General features: G+C 39.1%; 3 protein-coding genes across 4 annotated transcripts; 2 read left to right on the forward strand and 1 right to left on the reverse strand.

The window, feature by feature from the left end:
* Positions 1–492: 492 nt before the first annotated feature.
* On the reverse strand, positions 493–2,670 carry fbxl15 (F-box and leucine-rich repeat protein 15). Of its 2 annotated transcripts, none has more exons than XM_078279544.1 (5): positions 2,522–2,670; positions 2,036–2,195; positions 1,436–1,938; positions 1,085–1,311; positions 493–905 (listed from the first exon to the last, which is right to left on the reverse strand). In XM_078279544.1, exons 1-4 carry the CDS (start codon positions 2,545–2,547, stop codon positions 1,122–1,124), a joined length of 879 nt encoding a protein of 292 aa, XP_078135670.1. In that variant the 5' UTR covers positions 2,548–2,670; the 3' UTR covers positions 493–905; positions 1,085–1,121. The 2 variants fall into 2 exon arrangements, with proteins under 2 accessions (XP_078135670.1, XP_078135669.1); XM_078279543.1 differs by having other exon boundaries at positions 2,036–2,198.
* A 2,505-nt stretch (positions 2,671–5,175) lies between these two features.
* On the forward strand, positions 5,176–7,274 carry gpx9 (glutathione peroxidase 9). Its single transcript, XM_078279267.1, is given in 5 exon segments — positions 5,176–5,429; positions 5,549–5,642; positions 6,499–6,629; positions 6,766–6,896; positions 7,001–7,274. Coding segments are annotated over 5 exon segments (546 nt in total). The 5' UTR covers positions 5,176–5,297; the 3' UTR covers positions 7,059–7,274.
* A 183-nt stretch (positions 7,275–7,457) lies between these two features.
* Positions 7,458–10,695, forward strand: ndufb8 (NADH:ubiquinone oxidoreductase subunit B8). Its single transcript, XM_078279859.1, has 5 exons — positions 7,458–7,593; positions 7,841–7,967; positions 8,051–8,150; positions 9,002–9,157; positions 10,536–10,695. Exons 1-5 carry the CDS (start codon positions 7,458–7,460, stop codon positions 10,626–10,628), a joined length of 612 nt encoding a protein of 203 aa, XP_078135985.1. The 3' UTR covers positions 10,629–10,695.
* Positions 10,696–11,349: the final 654 nt, after the last annotated feature.

Consider the following 11,349-nt stretch of genomic DNA (forward strand, 5'->3'; position numbering starts at 1 on the left):
AAAAAGTTTATATAAAATGTCATCATGTTGAGTCGATTCTGAACCAGTCAGCTGTTAGATCAGCTGAGAGGCCGGCGTTTCCCAGCATGCCCTGGGTCCGCCTGGGTCGTGCAGTCGGTGAAAAGCAACTGTGCTGCCTGCGTCTCAAAACTGCGGCCGCCTTGATCTCGTGAGGTTATCATTGCCCACGTGTGCATGACGTCAGAGCAAGTCGGGATCAAGTCGGACACAAATCTAACTGGCATGCATTGGGTGGCGATTGCCCGTGATCGATTCTGCGCAGACCTGGCTCATCTCGAACGAGCCTATTTTCTCAAAGGCAAAGCAGGATACCCAGGGTTTGGTTTACACCTATCGCCATTTCAAGCCACTGGGGGACCATAGGCAGGCTGGGGGAACGCATATTAATGTTAAAAAAAACTCATTTTCATGCCATGGGACTTTTAAACTGGCACATACATGCAAAATGAAATGTTTAGTTAAACTCAAACATTATGTTTCTAAATGAAACATAAGATAACATTTTTCTTCAAGTGTCAAACACACAAAGTAAAGTACGTAGTTTGTTAAAAAACCAACAAAACAATACACTTTACTTAATTGTCTGTACTTAAATAGCCATATTATTACAACACTGAATGATTACCAAATAGTGCAGTGACATCTTTTGGACATGAGGCAGCAATTCTTAAAAGTACATGGCTTTCTTCAGTCATTTGCAAATGCAAACTTGTTTTCAGTTTCATCTTAAATATGCATTTTTGATCACACTCCAGTGAGTGTTTTTGTCGACATTATTTTTAAACTTGAGTGTAAAAACATTCAGGTCTGCTTGAATTGTCTTGACGTGAGAGCAACTCACGTACATGTGATGCAGCTGAGAGTAACTGCTTTGATGAGGACACCTGTAACAAAGGAAGGTAAATGTTGATAACTGACTGTCACCACCAGTATCTTCTGCAAATAGAATAATAATACATTCATTGTGGTTGAGTTATAGCCCTTTTTGGATATTTATACAGACAGTTTTTGATATAAACAAGTCAGAAGTTCAGACAGTAGATATACTGCTCATATTACCTACCTGTGTGCACTTGTTGGACAGATAGATGGCCCTTTGGCTATATCTGGAGATTGATAAAGGGAGCAAACCCCAGCACATCCTGAAGAAGCACCAGAGCCCTCTGTAAAGGCGGCTCAACGTCTATCACTACATTGCGCTTCCGTAGAGGATCCAGGCTTGACTCTGTCACATTGTGACAGTGATTCACCTTCAAGGACTGAAGCTTCGGGCAGTACTCTGCAACAGTCCTGTGAGCACAGCATCCAGAGGATATTATGGATGGGTGCACAAGTGAGGTGGTGCATGTCAAAGTGTGGGCAGGGTTGGCACAAACTTAGCTGGATTACACTTTGAAAATAAGATATGATATACCTGATGGACTGGTTCGTGACCCGCAGGCAGCCTGTCAGGTCCAGATGCTCCAGGCCCCTGCAGTTTTTGGCCACCTCCTCCACTGACTCGTCAGTGATGTTGGCGTTGACTGCACAAGATAGAGACCTCAACTTCAAACACTTCTTGGCCAGGTAGCAGATGGCGTCGTCTTTGAGCTGGCGGCAGGCGGTGAGGTCAATGGACTGCAGCCCCCTGCAGTGGTCAGCCAGGCTGCGCAGGGACAGGCTGTCCACCCACTCGCAGTGCGCCAGGCCGAGGTTCTGGAGGTGCATGCAGCTCAAGGACACAGCCACCAGGGAGTGACGGGTGAGCCAAACACATCCGCTCATGTCCACTCTCTGCAGGTGTTGGTTCTGGCCGATAACTGGCAGCAGCTCCTTGTCTGTCACCCAGGCTGAACAGTTCTGGAGTGACAGGCTGTGGAGAAGTTTGTTGTCCTTTAAGATGGAGCAAAACGCTTCCTTGGGAATGGATGGTCCAATCTGTAAATATCATAACAGAGCAGATAGCAGACTTCCATTATTCCATATCTCTCAATATATGTATATGCTACTAAAACTCTCACACATCAGGACTTACCGAGGACAGATCAAAAGTCCTGCAGTTGGCCAAATACATCTGGATGAGGCTGTGGAACTGCTTGCTCACCCTCTGCAGGCTGACAAGGTGTTGCAGCGGCAAATAGCACAAAATGTGTGGAACAAGTACATCCTCCCAGGGCAAGTCCAAAAGATGACATCTGCTGAAGAAATGCAAGCCTTGTTTTACAACTTTGACACTGCATGCAGAGCTCAAAACAGTCATAAACACAATTAAAGGTTACGAAACGTTTTAAAAAGCAAGAATAATGACAGTAATATTATATAGCATTAAGGAATGTTATATCAGCCTCGCCATGGAAATATATAATTAAAGTTAGTGGCCGTATATAAATGGGTGCAACAACAACCAGCTACATCCCTCTTTCACTTGGTTGTTGTTGCTATCGCTGTTAACGTTAGCTGACAAGCTAACCTGCCAGGGCCACTAATCCAGCTCGTTTTTACCATTGTAAAAGGCACTTACGTTCGCATCTTTGCTTCTTCATCCATTGTGAGCCTACTATGTTATACAGAGTGTTTAAGGGCGTGTTGTTCTTCACATACATGCCAAAATAACGTATTTTCCTTTAGCATTTTGCAAGCGTTTGAGGTGTAAACCAAACCCAAGGCTGCATTCATGGACTATCGGAATATTTTTTATTGTGATCGGAATGGTACAGTAACTATCAAACAAAGTTGTGAATATTGCCAAATTTAGCATTTAATGATGACGAGAGGCAAGAATAGAAGGTACACGTGATAAAACAACACATATATACTGTTATCACTGCCTTGTAGGCCATTTTCCCCCATTTTATTTTGTTGGTAAACCACAAAGTAGCCTACATATGCGCTACTGGACTTGTTGTACAACAACAACTACCACTACCTTTTATATAGTACATGTGTTGTTGTTTACTATTTAAATGATGGTTCTTAAAGGTCAGAGAAGTGGTATTTTGGTGACTAAGGTCTAATGTAATCATTGACTTGACGTGTTTACGAAGAACATGTGAACGCAGCAGTTTAAATATTCCGGTTTTACGCGTTTACGTCAATGAGATCATGTTAAAGCAATTTACATTTTGCTGTAAAGATTAGGCCTATAGATAACTCTTTTAAAGTTTAATAGATGCCTCCTATACTCTTATAATCATTACAATCATATAACTATATAACAATACTATAAGCAGTGGATGGTTTAATGTTGACTTTTAAAAACTCCTTTATTTACAAAACAATATTAACAGTATATGAATCAAAATAACAAGTTCAAAGATCTTATCAAGAAAGAATATAAATAGCCTATATAGACCTAAATACATATAAATCTGTACAAAATACATATTAAATGTTGTTATGTGCAGTAACTTGAAGAAGAACTGTGAATAAGGACTAGAAAATATACAGTAGGCCTACAGCACAATACAAACATAAAATTGAGAAAATCAATATAGGAATTCCTGAATTTCACTCTTAATGTCAAACTTCCTTCTGTAAGTGTCTGTTCTAAAGAGGAAAGGATGGATCCAAAATCAGTGTGACCCACACACCGTTTATTTTGAGTATTTAAAGGTGTAATATAATATTGACTGTATTAAAATAGTTACTGCAGTACAAATTCAAAATACTGGAGAGAGTCGTCTCCCCCACCCCTCCTCCCCAGACTCGAAGTTCACGGAGGTTGCCAGGCTTAAACCGTAGTGGAGTAGCTAACGTTAGATGATGGCTATATTGAAAGTCATCAAAGCCCTTGCTCACGCGGAGCTCTGTACCCAACTGACAGGCACACTTTTTCGGCTTAGAATTACGGTAGGAACCGCTAAAAACTCAACAACCTCGCTATCCTCTCCACCCGACGGACAGACACACTTCCTAGGCTTAGAATTACAGTAAGAACCAGGGTTCAAAATGAACTTTTTCGTCCACCAGCCGAATGGCTATTCAATGTTCAAATTTCACCAGCCACTCAATGGAGTACCATTGTTTTTTGCATAATACTTGCATATTTTACCAGCATTTGGCTAGTAGGCCTAGATGGTGCTAATTTGGAACCCTGGTAAGAACCGCTAAAAACACAACAACCTCGCCGTCCTCTCCACTTGACGGACAGACACACTTCCTCTTCGGCTTAGAATTACGGTGAGAACCGCTAAAAATAACACTACCTTGCCGTCCTCTCCACCCAACTGAACACACTTTATTGGCTTAGAATTACGGCAACAATCGCTAAACACACTGCAAATTCACGATCCTCTCTTCCCAATTTCAGCCCCCCTCTCTTGGCTTAAAATAACTCAACGTTGTCGGCTACGGCCGCTGAACAGGCTACACGTTGTAAATAGCCGTGGCCCGCTTGCCTGGTCCTCCGGTAACGTTAGCTAGCAGTTAGCAGGGTTAGCATGGCGGAGTTAGTCACGACCAGTCGGGATTACTTTACTGGCTGTGTCTCAATTGTTTTTGCGAGTAACCAACTTGGGTACTCTACACGAATGTTGAAATGACATAAAATGCCCGTCCCTTGTAGCCGTGATAAATTAGCCTGAAGCTAATGCTTAGCTACTTCTTCAGGAGGAAATTAGTCAACTCTGCATCCTTTTGGGCTCTCTAAGCTGTCTCCATCTTTCAAATACATCTCCAATATTTACCCAGGTGTCTCTGGTCATGCAACTGTTAGAAACATGCCATTTTTATCTATCTCCGTTGATCCTGTTCGTTTGTTTGCTGCTTTCATGGCTGTACAAACTTTACAGCTGGGTTTACATTTTTACAGGTATATGTATATATATAGCAACCCGGCCTGGCTGTCAAAACTGGGCAGTTGATAACAATACACAGGCCAAAACACAAACAGAAATTCTGTCACGGAACGGAAATTTCAAAAGAAGAAAATACTGGCATTAGCATTGTTGTCAGAAAAGATAGTGTTTCAACTTAGCATGTTTCCTTAGTATCTGATGACGCATTGGGGTCATTTGGGAATTTATTACAGTAAATACAGTATATTACATATTGGACCTTTAATTGCCCAATGCCAATTAGCTGTCACCACATTAGCAGCCTTTTTTCCTCAACACGTGTGCTGAACAAATGACCATTCTGCCAGCACACCTCTACCCAGGAGAACAATGAAGTCAGTCATGCTGAACAATTGCTGACCCGTGAGTTATGTTTCAGTGAATGAGATGAGCCAACAGGATAGCCGGGTGAATACTCACTCTTGACTGACTACAATCCCATATACAAGCTAAAGTACAGGCATGGCGAATAAATCAATCTATGATTTCTCTGTTGAGACCCTGGATGGACAGCCGGTTCCGCTCAGTAACTACAGGGGTAAAGTGCTTCTCATCATCAATGTTGCCACCTTCTGAGGGTCAACAATAGAGGAGGTAATATTCTACAAGAGCTGATTGATTAAGGTCGGATCACATTATCTCATAACACATAACCTGTTCAGTTATTTTTTATTAAAGGCATTTGAGTTTGAGTTTGTGTCCTGTTCCCTCAGTACCACCGAATGAATACACTTATGGAAATGTTTGGCGACCTCAACTTCACTGTCCTAGGATTCCCCAGCAACCAATTTGGTCTTCAGTCACCTGGTGGGTACTCTGAAGCTTTTAAATTGTGACAGAAATAACCGATTCCTGTATAGTATAGTAAATTAAATTAAATTAAATTAAATTAAATGATTATTTACCTGGCAGTATACTGTACCAAGAGGAATACTGTACTATACCTAATACTGTCTATATTAACTGTGTACATTTACTCAAGTACTGTACTTACTGTACTACATTTCATGTTTAGCTATATTTTTCTATAGTTTCTTATTCAATTAACTTAATTGTACATTAAAAAAACACATGATAAGCTTATTAAATCTAATACATTGTTTAAGATGACCAGTGATTGATAATTTCAAAACCTTTTGGCTGTGACCCCTTACAAAAAAAGCAATTTCTGGTTGGGGTCCATTGACACATTTCAGATGTCAAAGAGTGATTTCCTCTTACCCCATTAATCATCTTATGACCCCTCAGATTTATTGTGTGACCATTTAGAGGGGGTCTGACACCTATAGGTTAAGAACCACTGAAACTAAACTACCAGACTGTATAAAGTTGTTAAAACTAGCACCAGCTACAATAGTAAAATGAACCTAATGCATTGATACATATACAAATCAGTCACAGGGGAATGTGTTATCCTGCAGAATGAGTACTTTTTGGTGCTTTAGGTACATTTTGCTGTTAATATTTCTGTACTATAAAGCAGGATTTTGAATGCAGGACTTTTATTTGTAATTGAGTATTTTTACATTACTGTATTGATACTTTTACTTACAGTAATTCAAGGATCTGAATACTTGTTAATACACGGGCCTACATTATGGTTTTCATGAAGCATTTTAAACCACATCGGTAATACATCTTTGTCCTTTTAATTTTTTTTTAGAAGTAAATCATGAAACCCTCAATGTTCTTAAGTATGTGAGACCTGGTGGTGGGTTTGTGCCAAAGTTTCCTGTCTTTGGAAGGATTGAGGTGAATGGATTAAATGAAGAGCCTCTTTTCGCCTATCTAAAGGTACTGTGTTTTACATAGGATTTGGATATATGATTATGAATGACATGTCTTGTCATATGATATATTTGGACTGACAGTGTTGCAGCTATTTTGCCCTGAAAAGTCCAAATACACTGTCATTTTTCGTACACCACAGGAATCTTTGCCATTTGTGAACCCTGTAATTGGAGATATGAAGAAATTCTACTGGTCCCCAATCAAAGTAAATGATATCCGATGGAATTTTGAGAAGTTCCTAATTACTGCAGATGGCATGCCCTTCAAAAGGTGAAGTTATAGACCATAGCCTGCGAGTTAGAAACCCAATCAGCCCTTCGTTAGGTCAGATCGGTAACTATAATAGTGGCTCTAATGTTTTCCTTTTACTGCAGATATGAACTTCACTGCCCCATTGAGAATGTGGAGAAGGACATAGCAGAAGTTCTCTAATGGATTTTCTTCAATTTATCACCGGTGGCAGAGTGACGATCCCCCAGTAAATGCACCCGTGCACCTGAGTTGGATCTGATGGGAAGAGGAACAGGCCTCAGGGCTTCAGTTCATTCACTCTGAGAACAAGTTCCCTTCAGCCACTGAGGAGTTTTCATGTCAATGTTACACTTTTCTCTAATGTGATAGTGTTACTCAAAAATGAATACACATGAATAAAACACTATGATACGCATTTTCTAGTAGTTGCTTTTGTTGTCACTCCTGATATTACTACATAATGAATAGGTTGAATCTCTGGGTTGAATCATGGATGTATAAAATTGAGAGCTCACGCAGCAGATGTTTAGTATGGATTAGAATTGCTCCTTATGCCGACCCATACCATATATTTTGCGCATGCGCACTTCTTGGTCTGTCAGACTGCAGCAGCAGCCAGTAAACATGGCTGGTGTTGGTTTCCGACGGTGGGCCCAGGCTCTCTCTAAAGGGAAAGGTTCTGGCATTTCAGCACTTTTGTCGGGATGTAGAGCAGGTCAGTAGTGCTATAGTTTTCGGTCATACTATCTGAAGAATTTCTCTTTGGACACATTCATGGTTTAAAGTTTAAAGCCTCGAATGGACGTAACCTTGACTTGCTAACGTTAGCTTACGCTAGCTGACCCGGCTAACGTTACCGCTATTCTGAACAAAGTAACACTGCTATTTCTTCATTATCATTCACTTTCGAGATTCATAACTTTGGCTTGTTTCATTAAAATATGCAATTGTTTGTGGTTCAGCCTCTGGTGCGACAAAGGATGGTCTACCTGGTCCATACCCGACGACCCCCGATGAGAAGGCTGCTGCTGCAAAGAAGTACAACATTAGGGTTGAGGACTATGAACCATATCCCGACAACGGCGAGGGGTGAGCTTTATTTTGAAAGAGACTGTCTTTCATTGACAAAGTCACGTGATGGTTAACTAACTGTCATCGTTATGTTTTTGTAGCTATGGTGATTATCCAAAGTTACCAGATAGATCTCAGCATGAGAGAGACCCCTGGTACCAGTGGGACCACCCTGACCTGAGGAGGAACTGGGGAGAGCCGGTAAGAGACTGATGACTTTATTTCCTGTTATTTAAATTATTTACTGTTATGATATCAGGTGCACATGTGCAGCCCATATATTTGCTAGGGATAAGAGCGTATCACAGATATAGCATGACTGTTGACAAGTGCTGTATGTGTCAGGCTACAACTCACAAGAAATTGCAGTACATGGGCTGGTAACACCAAATTCACAACATATATATAATAATTCTCGTATTGCTCATTCTGACATGTTTCACTTATCAAAACAAGCACCATACTTGCAACCAATGCATGAGCATGCCAGTTCGCTTTAGCAAATACATTTTTGAGTGACTTTCATAAGTGAAGCATGACACTGCCACCATATGCATGTAATCAGTAGAAATGCTAAATATGTGTTTGCTGTAATTTGGAAACAGTGTCCCACTCGGTACATATCTTAAGACCAATTACTTAAAAAAAGGAACATTTTAAGATATCCCTATTAATAATGGCTGATGTTATGTACAGTCATAGTGTATTGCTACCGCACTAAAGAGACACAACACCCACATAATATTGTATAATTTCTGAAGATTGTACATGCATAATAGACTGTGTGGAAGCACCATTAGAGCTTTAGATTTTGACAGTTCTATAGATGACAAAGACATTTTTGAAGTGCAGTATATCATTCCTCTGTATAGACACTATTGCTTTTGGATATTCAGACAGTATTAAGATCAGCTTGATTGTACAGAGACAATGCATTCTCTATACAAATCAGTGCCTCTGTACAATCACCAGTTCACTTAGATGACAAGATAAATAGTTCTTACAGTATGACATTGCCCGTTAATCAGTGATTCTTCTTTGTCTATTTATAGATGCACTGGAATTTTGACATGTTCATCAGGAACCGTGTGGATACATCTCCCAGCCCTGTGTCCTGGTCCACAATGTGCAAACAACTGTTTGGTTTCATCGGGTTCATGCTGTTCATGTTCTACGTTGGGGAGAAAATACCAGCTTACCAACCTGTTGTAAGTACAGACCAATGCAAGGATTTGTTATTTGTACTTCGTACTAATTTAAGGGGATGTGAAATGACCTGATCAATTAATCAAAAAGGGAGAAGATTCCTGGCTTTAGCTCACCACTCTGGCTTGTTGAATTATTAGTTTTTTCAATTATTTAAGTTGTCTAATCACCTAACCTTAACCCTGATGTTTTCACCTGCACTTTTCACAGTATCAGATAACAGACACAGTAAAAAACGTTCATCAATATGGTTTTAATTTCTTTCATCTTCTCCTTTTACTTAATATAAATGAACACTTTTCCCCCGTCTGTGTATATTGGGATATTAACATTTTGAATGTCATACATTTGCTTACTGCTTCAGTTATTCCTTACCAACCTGTCAGAATAAAAGTTGCTCAAATTGCTTTCCTGTTTGACTTGTCTGACATAATGTAGATCATAACTGCTGTTCATGTTTTATTAAGAATATACTAGGGCTGCACAATATACATATCGCGAAAGGCTGCAACATATCTGGATAGACAGAGATTTTTCGTTTTGGTTGAAAGAACATATCAGTAGAAAACTGCACTTTTAAAAAGAAACTGTTATTCTTATTTTAGTGGTGCCATTTATGTTTAATTCAGTGTTGAATTTGTTTAATAAAACAATGTTGGGCATTATTATTTTTTTAAATTTGTTTCAAATTCAACAAACAATTTGTTGTATTTTAGAAGAATACTGAAAGCAGCATTATTCAGAACATATTTGACTGTGAAAGAAAACACTTAACTGTTTAATCAGCAGATAGGACATAGCATTGCCTGCATATAGTCTGGATACTTTATTTGCGTAAGTAAAGCAAAGTCTGAATACCAACATTTATATAATACATTTAATAAACTTTCAGAACATATTTCCCTGTAACATTTTGAAGTTATATAAACTTTTCAACTAATTTGAGACAAACACCCAAAAGACAAAGACAGCTAGATAACAAGTTCTCCAACTAACTAATAGATCTGTACAATTGATTTTCTAATAATCTAGTGTTTATTGCACTAAAAGGTGCCATAAAGTGTTACTCAGCTTTACAATTGCTTAATTCCCAAAGAAACAGACAATTAGAAAAAGAATGAATAGTACAGAATGATTATGTCCAACTAGTAACTCTGACGTGTTTATATGAATTGTATTGTAATTGTGTTTATGTAAAGTACCTTGTTTACTGTATTTACTCTTTTCTGGCTGCCTCCATACTCAGTTTTGCAATGACTCCATTTCAGTAATGAATACTTGTTTTTAGTGCTGTGCCACCTGTATATGAGATGCTTTTTAATTGTGTCCTTTTATTTATTAACATGCACATTTAAAATAAAGCATTTGCCTCTCTTCCAGGCACCGAAACAGTATCCCTATAACAACCTGTACTTGGAGAGAGGAGGAGATCCGGAAAAACAACCAGAGGAAGTCAAAAATTATGAAATCTAATGACTAAAATCTGATTCTACTCTATGTATATATATTTCTGTCAAGAATAAAAACTTATGTGAAGTTGCATTCGTGTTGTTGTTGTTTTGTGTATAGTAAGAATGTCAACCTGCTAAGTACTTCACAATGTTCACCAGAACATTTGACAATTCTTGGATCCCTCAATATGAATGCAAGCTATATACAAAAAACATTTTTGTTGGGTCAACAGTGACATTGGGGTTACCTTAGGGCTTCCCTAGTCTTGCATTGCCAGACCTATCTTCACAGTGCTGGCTACATATATTTGCAGCGGTGCCTCTGCAAAATAGTCTTAAGATGAACTTTTTTAAATGGAACCTGCAAAAGAAAACGGCACATAGAATAATAAATTAAGTTAACTGTTCACAAAATACAGTAATTGGAGCTATTTAAATTAGCTAGATAAATAGTTAAACATAATTTGCTCTGTATCGCCGTGTGTACTTCATCCATAGTAATTGCCACCAGTCGATCCAGAACGACTGGCGGATTATGTTTACAGCTTTAGTAAATGCTGTTAACATATTCTTTGTAAACCTTTACAATCATTCAGCGAAAGTACCATGCAGGCCTGTCTTATTTTCGTCAAAACTTGGCATTTTCAACGTGTAAAGTTATCTTGCTAGCTCGGAGGTTGTTCTTGTTGTTTCCACAGCGAAGGGATTTTAACACTTTTTCACGTCCAGGACCCCTAAACTGA

Source organism: Sander vitreus, chromosome 21 (assembly GCF_031162955.1).
Source record: "Sander vitreus isolate 19-12246 chromosome 21, sanVit1, whole genome shotgun sequence".
NCBI classification, from domain to species: domain Eukaryota; kingdom Metazoa; phylum Chordata; class Actinopteri; order Perciformes; family Percidae; genus Sander; species Sander vitreus.